General features: G+C 38.3%; 1 protein-coding gene across 41 annotated transcripts in view; it reads left to right on the top strand.

The window, feature by feature from the left end:
• The window catches only part of CCDC158 (coiled-coil domain containing 158), a 127,719-nt gene that overhangs the window by 14,179 nt on the left and 95,246 nt on the right, over positions 1-18,294 (top strand). For 25 of the 41 annotated variants that reach the window (XR_010409437.1, XR_010409436.1, XR_010409441.1 and 22 more), the window contains 7 exons: positions 704-843; positions 5,221-5,438; positions 9,788-9,897; positions 10,011-10,338; positions 10,924-11,000; positions 11,813-11,923; positions 13,191-13,305. Coding sequence is in view for 32 of the 41 variants with exons in the window: in XM_064584626.1 (XP_064440696.1) it covers positions 777-843; positions 5,221-5,438; positions 9,788-9,897; positions 10,011-10,338; positions 10,924-11,000; positions 11,813-11,923; positions 13,191-13,305 (1,026 nt within the window). In the remaining 9 variants the exon portion in view is untranslated. Of the gene's footprint in view, positions 1-703; positions 844-5,220; positions 5,439-7,145; positions 7,298-8,067; positions 8,149-9,787; positions 9,898-10,010; positions 10,339-10,923; positions 11,001-11,812; positions 11,924-13,190; positions 13,306-18,294 lie in introns of all 41 variants that reach the window. The other 16 variants (XM_064584636.1, XM_064584637.1, XM_064584633.1 and 13 more) reach the window with 10 other exon arrangements.

Genomic DNA, 18,294 nt, shown 5'->3' with positions numbered 1-18,294 from the left:
TCCTTTTCAGTTTTCCAGTGTCTCCTCTCCCATTCTGCATACCTACATGCCCACAGGGCTGGCGGGTGAACGGTGGGAGCAACTTGGGAAAACATTTTCCCTCTGCTAACAGATAATTTGAAGGTTGTAGTAATCTCTGTCATCTAGGGATGCTGAAGGCATAGAGCCCATGTGCTTTTATGCGTTTGTTCTCCTTGTTGATTTTATAGCTGTTTTCAGAGGATGAGGGGGAGATTTGGAATCAGGCCACCACCATTTTTCTCCAAACCCAGAAGTCTTCTTGGCCTAATCTAAAATTATGAGCACTGTTTGATATTAAAGAAGTTTTTTAGCTTTTATTAATGATTTCCGATTTGCTGGTTTGTGAATTTTTTTTAACTAATTTGTGACTTTTCACTAAGGAGATATTTTCTACCATTATTCGACCATGTAACCAGAGTGCTAATCATCATCGTAATTAAAGTATTAGTTTTTGATTTTCAGGTTGTCCTTAATAAGCTACTTAGATATTAAAAGCAACAATTTCTACAGTAAGAGTCTATTCACTCATTAATTTTATGTAGTGATAAAATATTTCTGTATAAATATTTTCCTGGTAAAAAGTTATTACTAAATTTGAAATATGAACAAAGTCAGTTCCTCTTCTATGAATTTTGTTCTCATAGTACCTTATTAATAAAGATCAAATCCCTGTCTTTTATAGATAAGAACTAAAAGAACCAAACAGGGAAGCACTCATATTTCAAGATCTCTAAGAAGAGGTAGCAATATTTAATATGGAACAAAAAGCTGGTGAATCAAATAATGATCTTTTATCAAGTAGTGGTGTCACATCCAATGGAGGTGCGTATTCTTTATCAAACAAAATGGGAAAATTGGAATTAAGCAGCCCTCAGAATATTCATTCAGGCTGCTGTTTTTTAGTATGTTTTGGTTTTAACTGCAGGGCACAGACCGTGGTAATGAATGTTTATTGTTGGAAATTCTACTTTTTGAGGAAGAAACTGTTTAGTCTTTTAAAAATAGTATATCAATTTTTTTTAGCAAATGTTTACATTACTTTTTTGGTTTAAAAATTGTTTCCGTGTTGAGGGACTACAACGTGTTCCATGTTTCCCTAACACCTTCTCTTCCCTGGTTCACTCGAAGCCAGATTCCTGTGTCATTTTGATTCCTTTTCCCCTGCCCACCCCATCCAGTCAGGCATGCTCCTTCTGGTGTAGGCAGTGGCTCTCGAATCCATTCTTCCCTCTCCATCTCTACTGACCTACTTCCGGCCCCCTCCCCTCTGCCCAAACCGATCTCAGTCCAAGGATAGCCAGCAGGAAAATGGTAACAGGTGGGATAAATCGGCAGAACAGTGCAGGGAATTGGCAAGGAGTTGGTGTCGAAAGATCTGAGAAGCCTCACAGGGGAAGAGGCAACCCAGGGAGGCGCAGCCTGGGGCTGGAAGGACAATGAGAAGAGGAAGTGTTCTGAGGGCAGGAAAGCGAGAGCTCACACCTCCAAGAGGGCTGCCCGGAGGGAGCGGAAACCACCACTCAGGGCCAGAAGCTCAGCTGAGGCAGGTGAGCGGAGTCAGAGTTGTGCCAGGCGCAGCTTCTCTTCTCCTCGGCCGGCCTCCGGGTCTTCCCAGCACCTCCCATGGTGACCTCCCAGGAGACAAGGTGGGAAGGGAGCCTGGGAAAAGTAGTTCTCTGCAACACACCGCAGAATAGGGGAGAGCTAGGGAATGGACTTTCTGGCCGTTAGGCAGGTAGCCTGCACGGTCCCTGACTGCTTTCCCTGCCTGTCTCTCTCATCTAAAAGAATGCACCCAAAGTTTATTCGCAATTACAGATCTGTTGTTTTACTGGTCTGCTTAAACACCTTTATTTCAGCACAAATACTTTGAGAAATCTTCTGCTTTTTAGGATGCTTATGCCATCCTGAGATGCCTCTGTCCCTCCACCTTGCTGTACCCGTCTCCCCTGCCCACTCCACTCACCCACCTCCCCACACACTCTGTCCCTCGTACTCATTGGGGCACCAGCACTTAGCTCCTGGGTTGTCTCTCCCTCCTCAGGCACATCATCATCCCAGGATATCATTGTCCTCATGCATGACCCATCTGAGATCTTAAAGCTTCTTGACCTTTTTAGTTCTTCTCATCTCGATCTTGACTCTAGCCACCCCACTTCTCTTACTTGGATCTTATTACCAAGAACTGTTAGACTTCTGAAATCCAACCTCTTGTCTTCCAACTCTCTCAATCCCTTATTCCTAGAGCACCTATTCTGCCTCATGAAAGGAGTGATTCTCAACCATAGCTCCATGTCAGAATCACTTTTTGAGATTTTAAACATTTATATGGCTTAGATCCACACCTAGAGATTCTGATTCAGTAGGTCTGGAATGGGGCTTAGGTACCACTGGATTTTTTTTTAGACTCCCCAGGTGATACTGATTTCCAGTAAGGGTTGAGAACAACTGCTCTAGTTCCGCCATTTTCTCCTAAAGTAATACTGCTTCTTATCCTCACTTTCTCTTATCATTCATTTTTTCAGCCAACCACTTGCCAATCTCTTTAACTTTTTCTCGTATTCTTCTGTTGCACTCTTACAGGAAAACCTCCATCTTTATCAGGCTGACTGCCTTCTCCATTTTTGTACTGGGCTTCTGGAAGATTCTCCTAGAGAAAATACACAAATTGTGGATTTTCCATCAGTTTGTCACCTCACAGTCGTAGTCTCCTATCTCATCTGTGTCCTTGATAATGCTAGAGGAGCATTCAGTGGATAAAGTTTCAAAATAGATTTTTTTGATCATAAATTCACATGGATAACTCAAATTCAAATCCAGAACCGTGGAGTTCTTCCTCATTTTCTCTCATTCCATATCTGCATCTCCCCTACAGTGAAATTCTAGTTTCTAAAACCTTCACCATATTTGTTCATTTTCTCTCTTGCATGGTCCATACAAAAGCGTTTCAGAATTATAACCATGCTACCACCGTGAACAACTTCCCAGCTAAGTGAGGCTCACGAAGACCACAGAGTACTGTGTTCTAAAGTTATTTTAAGGAACTATTTTCTTTGTGACATTATGTTACAAACTTTCTATACCCTTAGGTTTATTTCTGTTAGTATTCAACTTCATTTTATTTTTTGAATATGTATAACATGTACATGGCTCAAAAGTAAAAACTTAATGAAAACGTATATTCAGTAGAGTTTTGCTGCCATCCCTCTCCCTTCCACTCTATTTCTACCCATCCCTATACCCCTATAGCTAACCATTTTCATGAGTTTCTGTTTTTATTCTTCCAGGGTTTCTTTTTGCAAAAGTAAGTAATTGCTTCCCCTCTCCCCTGACATACATGTGCACATGCTTAACACATTCACTCTTATTTCTCCTTTCTTACAAAGAGGAGGGAAATTAACCTCTACCTATTAAAGGGAGGACCATCAAAGAATTTATGAACATACTTTCAGAGCACCACAGTTTGCCCACCTCTGGTCACAAATTATTTACATTTCTCTCACCTACAAAGTACATTCACTCTCTCCCGAGAAGGCCTTTAACAGTCTCATCCCATTACAGCATCCATCCATTCAAAGGCCAGAATCTCTTTTTTGAAATTAGATTCAGGTATGGATGAAGCTCCTCAGTTGTAAGTCCTTAAGTACGGCTCCCTGAGTTGAGTTCCTCTTCATCTGAAGACCTGTGACAGCCAACGTACAGTGGCAGGGCCACATGTATCAAAACTACCGTTCCAAATGGGGAAAACAGGAGGCACACGGTCCATCACGATTCTGAAATCTAGCTGAGCACAGGTTTCCCGTTCCCTGATTAGGACTCAGGCTTGGGAATAATTCCTCATGGTTCTTGGAGCCATTCTCTGGACTCTTGGGTCTAACTTTGAGACCTTTTTTTTTTTTTAAGATTTTATTTATGTAATTGAAAGAGAGAGAGAGGGAGCGTGTACCCAAGCACGAGCAGGGGGAGGATGAGGGGCAAAAGGAGAAGGAGAAGCAGGCTCCCCACTGAGCAGGGAACCAGATGTGGGGCTCCTTCCCGATCCCAGGACTCTAGGATCTTGACCTGAGCCGAAGGCAGATACTTAACCAACTGAGCCACCTGGGTGCCCCATGAGACCTCCTTCCTTTATATGAAAGATAGCGTATGTTTTCAGCTAAGGGGTTTCTGCTTATTGGAAGGTCTCTTTTCATCTCACACTGTCTCTGTCCCTCAGTCCAAACCAGTGGTGTTTCTTGAATATAATTCTCTAATATCTCTGTGGCTCTTCTGTGAATCTTCCTGGGTTTTACTTCCTTATCTTCCCTTTAAATATTGGTATTTCTTCAGAGTACTCTTCTTGGTCCTCTTTTTTCATTCTATACTACTGTCTCTGGATGATCCCATTGACTTCAGGGATTCACTAGAATTCAAATGCTGATGATTCCCAAATCCTTATCTCTGAAGCAACACATACTCCTGAACACACAAATCAAACAGCATTACTTGGATGTTGAAGCTCAAAACCCAGTAGAGATCTTTGACACCCCCCTGTCTTTTACTTACCACATATATTTCTCAAGTCCACACCCTTTCTGTCTGTCAACCACTGTCTGCTTTAGGGTAGACGCTTGCCATTTCTTGCCTGCATCGTTGAAAGCCTTCTCCGACTCCATTCTCTACTTCAGTTTTATCCCCATCCAGTGCATTCTCCACACTGAAGCCAGACAGCTTTTTCAAACCACAAACCTAGTTAACTACTCTCTTACTCTCAAATCCACTAATGACTTCCCGAAGCTTTCAAGATGAAATTCAAGCTCCTTGGCATGACCACAAGGTCCTTCAAGATCTGGCTTATATCTTCATTCTCATATCTGGCTACTTCTTTCCTGTCACCCGGAATATCTGTGCTGATTCAAGCCTCCTCACCAATAATTGTGGTGCTCCCACTGCCTGCAATGCCCTTCCTCTTCTCCTTAATATACTTCAAGGTTCATTCAGCTCAGGTATCACTTGATTACTATCAAGTAAAACTCACTCCTCTTCCCTAATCTCCTTTTTACGTAGTGTTCGTCTCTCTCAGAGCTCTTACCAATCTTTTACTCGTCTATTTTCCCCAAGACCTTGAGCATCTTCAGGGTTCATTAAGGAAATCACCTAGGATAATGTTTACCACAAAATTATTTTATTAGTAAGTTGATTGATTAATTCTTTAATATTTAGGTTCTTCAAGTCCATTTTTTATGTCATCTATTCGTGGTACAATAATTGAAAACACATCTTCAGCTGGGACATTGACACAAATTCCTTTTTTCCCCAAATATGAAGTGGAACTTGATTCTCCTAGAAAAGTCATCCCATACCCTGGAAAGGAACACATTGAACGTGTTTTGGAAGAATATTCACATCAAGTCAAAGATCTGCAGAGAAGACTAAATGAAGTGAGTTGCGTTCTTTTCTTCTAGTACTTTATGCCATTTGGGAATGACAATGAGGCACGTTGCCTTGGAACAGAACCTAAACTTACTAAAAGAAACACTTAATGATGGATTTATTGGTTAAACTTGTTAATTTGGCTTATGCCTTCTATTTCAGTATTAAAAATTGGGCACATGAAGTTTATATACCTATTTTTCTCTTAATAGTCAGAATGCCCTGGTTTCATTGTTAATTTTAATTAAACTTGAATAGCTCAAAATGTTATAATTAACGATGTTTATCTGTAATTATAATAATTGGTTCGGGCCTGCTGTCCTGCTCTCATGATACATTGTTTTTCTTTTCTTTTTTAAAAAAAATTTTTAAATTATTTATTTATTTATTTATTTGAGAGAGAGAGCAAGAGAGTGCACAAGAAGGGGGGAAAGTCAGAGGGAGAAGCAGACTCCTTGCCAAGCAGGGAGCCCAACATGGGACTCAATCCCAGGACCCCCAGACCATGACCCGAGCTGAAGGCAGATGCTTAACTGAGCCACCCAGGGGCCCTGATACCTTGTTTTTCTTTACAAAGCAGTTGTGGGGATAGGTTTTTAGATGTATGTGTATATATGATAACTAAATAGTATATAGAAGTTATTTGCTAAAATTTTATTTTTATATTTGCTAAAAATTTTTAAGTAGATCTTATGTAGAATGAAGCCAGCTTTAGCCAGCTTTACAGTTGTAAACTGTGTCCCAGTAGTCTGTAGTCTTCTAAAAGTGAAACTTACCATTGTACCCAAAGCCTCTCATGATATAACCCCTCTCTGTATATTTTAACTTCATCTACTATCTGTTCCCCAAATGTACCCTCCATTCCAGCAATATTTAGCTATTTGCTGTTCCCTAGAGATAGCATGCTCTTCTAAAGCTTCATGCTTTTGCCCAGGCCATTTCCTCTTCTTTACCTTGTCTGCCTGGCAAATTCTTATTATCCATCAAGACTCAGCTCAAGCATTTCCTTTTCTGAATCCTTTGCTCTAAACAGGACTAGGTATATTCTCCTCTGTATGGCTGTTGCCCTATGTGCACATGTCTGTTGTAGTATTTAGTTCGTGTTACCGTATTCATTAACACCTTGTTCTACCTCATTCAGACTGTGTAAGCACATTTAGGGAAAAAACTACAACTTCATTAAGTGCTAAAAATCATGTACTATTGTATTATGTACAGGGATACAGAGATGAATAAGGTAGGACTCATAAGGGGTTCATAGACTTGAAGAGGATCTGGTATATAAACAAATAGTCATAATACCTTATGATAAGTTCACTAATAAAGAGGATAGGTGGGTTGGGTGGATGATGGATGGATGGATGGATGGATGGATGGATGGATGGATGGAGCGAGCACAGAGATACCAGTGAGGGAAAGAAACAGTGTCTTAATTCATTTTCCCTGTCCATCCTCTGGCAGAGTATCTGACACTTGATTGGCTCCCAGTAAATATGTGTTAAATCTCTAAATAAATAACAGGACTATTTGGATACTTGTAATATTTAGCATGAACCTCTATGTAACACATGTGCTAGGTACTGGATATATAAAGCTGGAAAAGATGCGGCCCTTTCTATGTACACATTTACAGTCTGTGGCTGAGATTATTTATTTATTTATTTTTTAATATTTATTTTTTATTTTTTATTTTTATTTTATTATTTATTTGACAGAGACACAGCGAGAGAGGGAACAGAAGCAGGGGGAGTGGGAGAGGGAGAAGCAGGCTTCCTGCTGAGCAGGGAGCCCGATGTGGGGCTCGATCTCAGGACCCGGGGATCATGACCTGAGCCGAAGGCAGAAACTTAAAGACTGAGCCACCCAGGTGCCCCTTTATTTATTTATTTTTTAAGATTTTATATATTTGACAGAGAGAGACAGTGAGAGAAGGAATACAAGCAGGGGGAGTGGGAGAGGGAGAAGCAGTCTTCCCACCAAGCAGGGAGCCCGATGTGAAGCTCAATCCCAGGACCCTGGGATCATGACCTGAGCCAAAAATCAAGAGTCAGATGCTAAACTGAGCCACCCAGGTCCCCCAAACCTCATTTGTTCTTGATACCTCTTCCCTGGTGTCACTTTATCACCATGTCCATCCATTGTACCTCATATATATTTCTCAGATCTGTTTCCATTTCCACTGTTGCCATCCGAAGTTCAGATTATTCTGTAGTCATTCACCTGAACTATAAGAGGAAAAGATAGAGGGCCTTAACCTTATATTGGCTATATAAACATTGTCAATTGCAGAACCAGCTAGTATCCTATCACACTTCCTTTCCTGTGTAGTGTTTTTTCTGGTGGTTATTTTTTTTCTTAAGATTTTATTTATTTATTTGAGAGAGAATGAACGAGAGAGAGAGCATGAACTGGGTGGGGGAAAGTCAGAGGGAGAGGGAGAAGCAGACTCTTATGTTGGAGGGAGCCCGATGTGGGACTTGATCCCAGAACCCTGGGATCATGACCTGAGGTGAAGGCAGACGCTTAACCAACTGAGCCACCCAGGCGCCCCTTTCCTGATGGTTATTCTTGCCTTTCTTTTTCCTAATGCTGTGTGCCTTTATCATATGATCTTTTTTTTTTTTTTTTTTTTTAAAGAACCGCCATGTAGGTTTTCTCTCAAATCCTCCTTTGATCCCGGACTCTTCAGGAGTCTTCTGTCCTATTTTTCCAGTCTAGGTGAGTTTCTTAGGTCTGTCTATAACTGTTTTCTTCTTTGCATTGCTTTCCTGATTAGATCCATGATTTCCAGAATTCACTGTTTTCTGTCTTCCTTTCTCTTGATCTACTTCTTCATTTAGTCAAAGCACATCTTTAGAAACTTAAAGGGTATATGTGCATACATTTTATGGATCTTTGCATTCTGAGAATGACTTTAGCTGGGTAAAGTTGAAAGTCATTTTCTCTCAGTCCTTTGAAAATATTGTGTCCTTGCATTTCGTATTGCTACTGAGAAGTAGATGTCTGTCTGATACTTGCTTCTTTGCGGATGATATGCTTTTACTTAATTTAGCTGGATAAAGTTGAAAGTCATTTTCTTTCAGTCCTTCGAAAATATTGTGTCCTTGCGTTTCATATTGCTACTGAGAAGTAGATGTCTGTCTGAAACTTGCTCCTTTTTGGATGATATGCTTTTACTTAATTGAGGTTTGTCTTTGGAAGCTTTAGAGTCTTCTGTCTCTGAAAATCCACCATAATGTGCTTAGGTGTGGATTTTAGTTTTTTCATTCATTGTGCTGGGGATTCAGTGGATCCTTTGGTCCACAGATTTGTACTTTTCAGCTTTGATTTGTTTTTTCTTTGATAGTTTCATTCCCTCTGTTTTCTCAGTTCTCTCATTCTGTGGCTCCTATTGGTCATATGTTATCTCCTAGGTTATACCTCTAAATCTCTTACCTTTACTTTCAAAAGTTTTACCTACTTTCCTACTTTGGGGGGACATTTCTTGACTTCTAACATTTCTATTGCAGCTTTTTAGTGTGCAAGCATAGTTTTAATTTCCAAGAACTCAGTTCTCACTTGGTCACTTCCTTGGCATTGTATTTTGTTCTTACTTTACAGCTGTGATGTCTCTCAAATTTCTCTGCAAATACAAGTTTCCGGAAGTGTTCTTCTGTTGCTGCATTACTTTGTTTCTTTGGATCCTTTTTTTCTCGTGTTTGCTTCTTTGTTTAACCTTGGTCTCCGTTTTTTATTTTATAACCTTTCTTCAGGTGTACAGTGGTGTTGGTTGGTTGGTTGGTTTTTGTTCATACTCAAGGATGAACAATAAAAAAGCTGATGGCAAGTTGTCTAGCAATAGGCTTTGCTTTGGGATGATTACATTGTATCAATTTTTATGCTGGGAGGTCTTGCAGTGCCTGATTTTAGAGATCTTAGTGAATTTCTCTGTGGTAGAACACCTTGACTTTTGGGGGGTGGTTGTCTGCTGTCAAGTTTTTAAGTGGTTTGGAAGTGGGGATTGACTTTTCTGTATACAGAATTTTAACCAGTTTTCCTGTTTTCAAAAATAAAACTTATTTCTATATCTTGAGGTAGAAGTCTGATTTGTTTTAGAAATAGTGTTTTGGTTATTAAGTAAAGAATAGATTTTGAAAGGGGCCAAGCTTGAGACAGTGATACAAGTTAAGATAGTTCAGTAATCTAGGTAAGAAATGATTAATTAGGCCCTGCAATATGGTAAAAGGAGAAGGAAGTACACATAAAAATAAATTAGTAATCTGTGGATTTTTGGAAATTATTAGGAATTTCCTAATAATTTAAGGAAATATGTTCCTCTGGTAAAGGCTGATTTGCATGGCATTTTTTTTTTTTTCAGAGCAATGAATTGCATGAGAAACAAAAGTTTTACTTAAGGCAGTCAGTCATTGATTTGCAAACAAAACTTCAAGAGATGCAAATGGAGAGAGATGCCATGGCTGACATCAGGTTGGGCATCGTTACCTAAAATTATTTTAAAGTTTTACTCTTTGTAGTATAAAGCTACTTGTGTGAATATGAATTTTATCAATATTGTTTCTTCTCTTTCATTTATTTCATAGACGAAGGGAGAGTCAGTCCCAGGAGGATTTAAGAAATCAGCTTCAAAATACAGTTCATGAACTTGAAGCTGCCAAATGCCTTAAGGAGGACATGCTGAAAGATAGCAACGCACAGATAGAGCAGCTGAGAAAGATGATGCTTGGCCATGAGGGAGTACTTCAAGAAATCCGATCAGTCCTAGCTGACTTTGAAGAAGCCGCGGGCAAGAAAATATACGAACACGAGAGCGTGTCTACTCTCCACTTCCGCAACATGGGCTCGGCTATTAGTAAAGTCCTGAGAGAATTAGACACAGAGATTTCTTACCTTAAAGGGAGGATATTTCCAGTAAGTGGTGAGAACACTATTCAATTTTATATTAAAATTCATTAAGAGAATAGTATTAGGTATATAATTTTTTAAGTTCTTAAAAGTAAGCCAAGTTCTCATTTTTGTTCTCTAAAATAACAGTTATTTCTACAATGATGTCTCAGTACTTTAAGGGAACTAGCTTGATTTACCTGTATGGCTTCATGAGAGTATAACCAACCAAAGTAAACAATCTAATAAAATGCAGTGATAGAGTGTATTCGGTTTCTGTATTACTTTTATTTGCTTCTTTCTAAAGTGTTCCTCTAGGGATGCCTGGATGGCTTAGTCGGTTGAGCGTCTGCCTTTGGCTCATGTCATGATCCCAGGGTCCTGGGATCGAGTCCCCCACTGGGCTCCCTGCTCAGCAGGGAGTCTGCTTCGCCATCTGCCCCTACCCGCCACTTGTGCACACAGGGGTTCTCTCTCTCTCTCTCTCTCTCTGACAAGTAAATAAATAACATCTTTAAAAACAATAAAGTGGTCCTTTGGTTGGAAAATCTCCAACGTTTCCAAGATGTAGATTTACCAGTCCCTAAATCAGCATCTCTTTTTTGTAACTAGGTAGAGGATCAGCTTGAAGCACTGAAGTCTGAATCACAGAATAAAATAGAATTGCTTCTTCAACAACATCAAGATAGGTGGGTTTCTGACTGAAGTATAGAAAGTCATAGTGAACTAAACCATAGGTTTACAGTCCCTCATCAGCAATTCCAAAATCGAAAATGTTCTGAAACAAAAGTTTTCTTCGTTGGTTTGTGGCAAGTTCATGTGAAAGGGAAAATTTTTCTGACACTTGTTTAAAAGGTTCAGGAAGACTTTATTCAAGGCTTTTGCAATAGGGATTCTGTGTTAGGGGAAAGAGATGAGACTCAGCTCTCCCAATACAACCAAGGAAGTAGGAATTTACAGCCAAGGAGCAGGTGAGTGGGACAGTGGAGACATCAAGGGTGGGGGGATTCTCACTAAACTGATTTAGCAAGATTCTTACTAAGCCTGGACAGGCCAGGGCGGTTGGGGGAAGGGTTGATGGGTGCCAAGGTCAAGGCCTACAAGATGACTCAGAGGAGCCTGACTAAAGTTTGGTCAAAGAGAGAGTCTTTTGTCATTCATTTGTTGACAAAACCTGACTTGAGCTTAATGTAAAGCTTTATGATATAAAGTCTTTATGATTTAGTGTAAATATTTAAAAACCTGTTGTTGTATTTGTAATATGTTTGGCTTATAGGAACTTCCCTATGTGTGTCATATAGTATATAGTAGTTGTAACTTATTACCATTGTAAAATTTAAAAAAAAAAAAATCCGAATTCCAAAACTTAAAATGAGCACCATGTTCAAAGTCAAAGCAAAATACTCAATTTGTGAGTGTTGAAAACCATTAATTTTTGGAATAATTCATAATCAAGGAAAATCTTATGTATCAAATAACAAACACCACATTCTTTTTATAGGATTGAGCAGTTAATAAGTGAACATGAAATCGAAATAACAGGACTTACTGAGAAAGCTAGCAGTGCTCGAAGTCAAGCCAATAGCATCCAGAGTCAACTGGAAATCATTCAGTATGTGTGTCCTCTGGTTTGAAATTGGTATCATTTATCTTCATTTTAGAGATACTGTTTTCATTAATGTTCTGTCCTAAGATCTTTTAAAATTGGCTTTAAAATCTCACAAGAAAGTAAAACTTCTCTCACATTCAAATGAATGGAAAAGATTACTTAAAGATAATATTATATGACCATATAAGAAGTATTATTGGCGTAAGTGAGAAGGTATTTGTACCCCTCCACCTGTCCAGTTTGTTGCGGGGGCTGTTTAGGGTGACAAGGTTGGCAGCAGGACAGGGCTCCAGGCGTGACTCAGGCCCACCCTAGAGGCCAGCCAAGCCCGCGGCTGAGGGCTGAGGCCCGTTGTGATGGGGGAACAGGAGCAGGGGGTATTTCCTTCGAGAGTAGGAAATAGGAGAGCGACTAGAAGTTCTTTCTTTAGGCTTTTCTCCTCCTTTATGCAACAGTACTTTACACAGCAACTAAAGGGATGTCACTGTGGCGCCTTGTCCACATCTGTCTCCCCCATTGGTGCACTGAGTATGTTGTGACTGCCTTTCTAAAGGCCCCAGTCACTAGGAGTAGCACGTCCTGTTGGCCCATAAGCAATGAACTGTGTGAGAGGACCGGGCACGGGCATGGTGGGCTCAGTCTTCCCTGATCCTTCGCAGGCAGCGGGCGCAGTGCGCACCTTGTGCTCAAGAACAGTGTGACCAGAGGCCGGTACCGTCTGCACGCCAGGGGTTAGACACGTATTCCCTGTAAGGCTGTCCTCGCTGACCAGGGGGTGGACAGGAGTGCTGCATGTGGAGCCAAGGCCTGGGGCAGTGGCCGCCACCCCTGCACCCTGTATTCTCCCTTAGGGGGAAAAAAAAAGTATTGCAAGTATTTAGGCCTCTTGAAATTGGATGTTTTAAATATTGTTCATATTACAACTGATAGGATCAAAAACACGTGTATGTGTAAATATATATAAACAAAACGTATATGTATACATATAAATAATTTTGTAATTTGAGCTTATATGTATTGAAACCTTTTATTGGGACATTTTCAATCATATACAAAAGTAGAGAGAAAATAGTACAAATGAACTCCAATATATACTATCTAGTTTCAGCACTTAACAACATGGTTGAACTGAAGCTTTTAAGAAGAAATTTTGGAAAATAAAAGACTTTTCACCTAGTTAATGCCATATAAAAGAACTAGTGGCAGTATCTAAATCACACTTATTCTTAGTTTGCTGTTTGCTTTTATTCCCCTTTTAAACTCTTCTTAGAGAACAAGCAAGAAACCAAAATTCAATGTATATGCGCCAACTCAGTGATCTGGAATCTACTGTTTCTCAGCTACGTTCTGAGTTAAGAGAAGCCAAAAGGATGTATGAAGACAAGGTGAGGTTAGATTTGGCTGCTCTGCCTCCCCACACTATTATACACAGATTTAATTACAAATTTTTTAATTATTTGAAAATGAGGAATCAAAGTAATGTCAAATTAAAAGCAGTTTTTAAGATGGAGTAGGAGGGTGCCAAATAGTTTTATGTTAAATTATAAAAAATTTTTAAAGGGGGCACGTGATGTAATGAGCACTGGGTGTTAGATGCAACTGATGAATTATTGAACACATCTGAAAAAAATTATAAATAATTTTAATTTAAATGGTTTATCCAGATTAATTGTTAATTGTTCAAGTTTCTAAAAAAATAAGTTAAAAATAAGAGCACTTAAATTTTTTTTTACAGGCTTAGCTCTAACACAGATTTGGAACCAGGCAGTCTCCCCCTACCACTCAGTACTTGAGGGGCCTACCTCTTAGGTTTTACTTCAACTCCCAGTTATTAATCACTGTGTGGCTAGCAAACCGAATTAATAAGATTAGTCTAAATAAAAAATAATTAGGAAGATAAATCTTCATCTTTCATCACACAATTCCTCTTAAACCCAGATACTCATATTTGATATTCTGTAGTTTTTATTCTCTCACTTTCCATAGCTAAAGAGGAGCTGTTCACTATCAACCATTTATCCAGAGCTTATGTTTTCATTAATCGCAAGCATTTGTAAAACAGTAGAGACCCTAAAAAACCAGCAGAGGGCTCCCATTCAGAGGAGCTCAGTTTCTTCATTCCCTGTGAGAAGGGGGGCCCACCATCCATGCCTGTTTGCGGCAGTCCAGTTTATACCTGCTATCCCCGTGTCTGTTTTGTGAACACTACCTTTCATCTCCAAATTGACTCAGTTTGGAAGACAAACTCTAATAAGTCATCCTACCTATAAGAGAACCTCCCGTTTTAACCATCGCTTTTAGCCAACTTCTCACACTTTAGCTGATTGGGAAGAAATAGAATATAAGGAAGTTGCCAGATTTCCTCTAAAAAATAGCCCAATTCTACAGGGTGGTAACAGTACAAGGAAAAAAAAAAACTTCACATGGGAAGAAGCAGTTAAATACTGCAGCTCTAATTCTTCCAGACATTTGCCCTCCTTCAGGCAGTCCCTCATTTAGTTACCCCGTCACCCCTGTGTTGGCCACAGGAGGGGGCTGTTCCCCCTTGGTTCTCGAGTTCAAGGGCAGAATGTAAAATTACCTCGACCTTAATTCCCTGTGGCACAGCTAAAATAAGAATAGAAAATTTAGACATGGCTTTACTAAAGTCTAAACAATAAAGAGTAATGTGAAACTACATAATCTCAGTTATGAGATTTGGATCCCCTACCATAGTGGCTTTCAAACATTTTTCATCACTACCCACAGTAAGAAATAGCTTACCTTCCTATCTGCTATACACATATGACTGAAACGAGTTTCACGGAACAGTATTTACCAATATAGTAACCGATATTCATCACTATTCAACCTATTTTAAAAAAATTAAATATTCGTTGTTTATTGACAAACCCTTTGAAAAGCTATGAAGTCCTAAGCAAAACTCAACTCACTTGTGTCTTCTTACATAATTTGAAAGTGCTCTAGCTTTCCATTGTAATGTTGCTTGGAAAAATGACCCCTCCATAAGCTATCACCCATTGTTTGCTAATTCATATACAGTCTAGATACAGCACCATGCTGCTCAACTCTAAATTTGAGCATGGTGGGAAATTTTAATGAATACTGAATACAGTAAAGAATACAAAGAATACAAAAACTGCTTTTGAGTTTTTATAAATATTTATCTCTTTGGCATTGTAGAAGCATAAGCATCCAGATGAATGACTGCAGACTTTTTCGTATGAATGTTCTGAGGCCGTATGGATATATAATGATACAAATAGATATGATGTTAGAATCATTATCTTATTTTGCCCTAATGTAAATAGTGGATCACCAATAATTTTGTCAGTCTTAAAAGGTCAACATTTAATAAAAATAAGGGGGACATACTACCTTAGCTAATTTTAATCTAGATCAATGAGATTCATAACAACATATTGAAAATACGGAGTTGGCACCAAGATGGTGGTTAACTAGGCTCTCTTATTAGTAACTCCCTTTAGTCAGGGAACACTGAGAGCTGATTATCTTGTCATGTTAATATAGAGTTGAATGTACTTTGGCCTGAAATGTCATCATGGTGACATTTTCACATGGTGAAAAATCAAGCTAGTTAACAAAAGGATTTCATTTGGGGGTCATGAAATATTCTATTGTTATGAAATGTTTTTGTTGTTGAATATAAAATCTAAAAACCACAAACCCTTGCTTTATTTCTTTCATTTTCATATACCTTGACTTTACATTGCTAAAGCCTATGAAAACTTTAAAATCAATTTTATTTTCTACTGTTTTTATGAGCATATTAGTGTATACTATCCAAATAACACTAAGGGAAAAAAATCAAAGAAAATAATACATAAAAGCTATGATTAAAAGTGAGATTTTTTGTGAGAAGAAACTTTAAATGAGTGTGTAGATACTACACATCAGCATAGTTTATGAGAAACAGTATTGTATTTTCACCTGCAGTCAGACTCCTTCAGAAAAAAGTCTTTATTATTTAAAAAATTGGATGACATGATAGGTCTGAAAAAAACTTTTCCAACTAGAAAGCATAAATTGTCCTTTAGGAGGACAGTGTGTGTCTTCAGATTAACAAAATATTTTCATACTGATGGAAATAGAAACTGTGTTTCAAAGAAAATTGTAGATGTAGCTTTTGTAGCTTACAAAAGTGTTCTACTGTAATGCTTTTTTCTATTCTTCTCTTTCCATTTTAGGAGAACCTCCAGAATTCCCCTTTACGAATTTGGACCAGTAGAAGCTGTCATTATTGGCTCTGTAGATTTGGCTTTACTCTTAACTTTCGCTTTTTGACAACAAAAATATCTCATGATCTTGATTCTAAGTTTACTTTTCCTACTTTGAAAGCATTTGGGGCTGAATTTCATACTCAAAAAGTAAAGATTTAGTAGCACTGGCTGGAGCTATATCCTGTGTGGGAAGAATCTGTGCAAACCTATTTGTGCAGTTCTGCCAATGCACCCCTGTGCTGACCCACAGCACCTCTCAGTATCCAATGTCTGTGTCATCTTTCGGAGCACAGAAAACAAAAGAGAATTCGGCTTGATTGGGAACGTCTCTAAAATCATTGTAAAGATTCGAATGAGATCCAAGTACTTATTTGTCCAGTGATCCAAAACAGAAAGTAGATTCATAGATGGTGAAAGGGAAAACCAGTGCTGCTATTGGAAAAGAAAAGAAAAAGAAAAAACCTTTGATATACCTCTCGGATGTCAGTATTTATTCTGGACATTTCAGAAGGCTTTGTAGTGTTTTGTACAGCTGTTTGTTCAGCTCAGCTGCTACTTCAGTGGTTTTCCCTTTCACTCTCCATTTCTCTTCTTGATTGATTAAGTAACAGAAATATTTTTCCTCTAAAAAGTGAAAGGTAAAAGCAGAGCTATAGCAGTTGAGTCAGTACTGACAACTACAAAACCAATGTTCCTGCAGGGGTCTGGAGGAACTTCTGATGCTTGATAAACCTAGAGGGAAAGAGGAGACTTGGCTCTCTTCTTTTTCTGTGTTCTTTTCTTTCTTTTCTTTTTTAAATTTTGGTCTCCTGAAGTTTACCATCCAGTTTGATGTTATCAAAGAGTGATCCAGGATATTTTAAAAAAATGAAAACGGACAAAATAGCAGGTCTTAATTTAAGCTTTTAAAGCACATGGACAAATACTTTGCTCAAAGAGAAAATAGTTTATGCCAAGCTTGGACTAGAAAATGTTTTAGTCATATGAGTAACTCTTCACTTTGAAAGTGTTCTTACTAAATTTATAGCTCAGAATGTTGTTTCTTTGACCATATTTTGTTTCCAAAAACAAGTGGAAATTATAGAATTTCAGCTTTATTAATACTGTTCTTCTCATGTGAGAAAGTATTAGACACAGAATTGAAAGGACTTCAAAAGATTATCTAGAATATTCTTTTCAAATTTTGGGTTAAAAAAAAATTGAGAATCAGAGAGGTCATGTGACAGAACTGGACCAGAACCTAAAGTGTTTGACTCTTAGCCTGATCATGTTCCCTCTCTGATTACATTTGTCCACCCACAGTAAAAGTCTGTGGGCTTTCTCCTAAGTATTCCTGATGTCATTACTAAGTGTGTGCTGATTTGGTCTTTCCCAATAATAATAGAGCTGAAAGGATTATATCAGCTGATACCATTCCTCCACTTTCCTTAGGAAGCTACTCATGCCACGGAGGTTGAGTTGTTGTATGGCTTTTTTCTATATATGCCCCCAAAGGAGCACAAGAGTGCAAGAATTTCTTTATAGGATTATTAGAATCTTTTAACGTTTCTATTGGTAGCCTAATGTTTTATATACATTTAATTCTTATGAAATACTTGCTGATATCTAACATACAGTCAAATATAAAGTCATTTTTAAAATATGTCCAATGTAAATATTAAAATGTGTATTCCAATCCCTGTAGGCTATGATTCTACTCTGTAGGTAAATGTGAAACTGTTTGATGATCCTATATAAGTACTTTTTAAAAGTCATATATATGTATGTGTAGTTAAAGGTATATAAATTCTATGTATTCATACTTAGCATTTATCAAAGAGGTAGTTGCATATATGTGTGTTTATATAACTAATAAATATGTGCTGAATTAATAAACGAAGGTCTTAAATGAACGTGGTCCAGAAAAAAATAGAGTCATCAAGAAAAAATTAATCTTGCTCATATATTTTCTAAGAAATTTTCATCACGGTTTGTCCTCCAAACCAATCAATAGGTTTTATTCTTGACATAGTAAATCTGGAAGCCTGTTGAAGTAAGAAGGAAATGTAGCATTTATGTAGATATGAAGGATTTCTTATTACTGGTTGATGAAATAGTATTTTAGTGATTACACTAAGTATCAACATGTTCTCA

The sequence above is a fragment of the Mirounga angustirostris genome, unplaced genomic scaffold (genome assembly GCF_029215605.1).
Source record: "Mirounga angustirostris isolate CCGP_5_RB_7025 unplaced genomic scaffold, mMirAng1.0.hap1 SCAF_2, whole genome shotgun sequence".
Taxonomy (NCBI): domain Eukaryota; kingdom Metazoa; phylum Chordata; class Mammalia; order Carnivora; family Phocidae; genus Mirounga; species Mirounga angustirostris.
The sequence above is the reverse complement of the archived record's forward strand: the minus strand, read 5'-3'. Positions and strand labels throughout refer to the sequence as shown.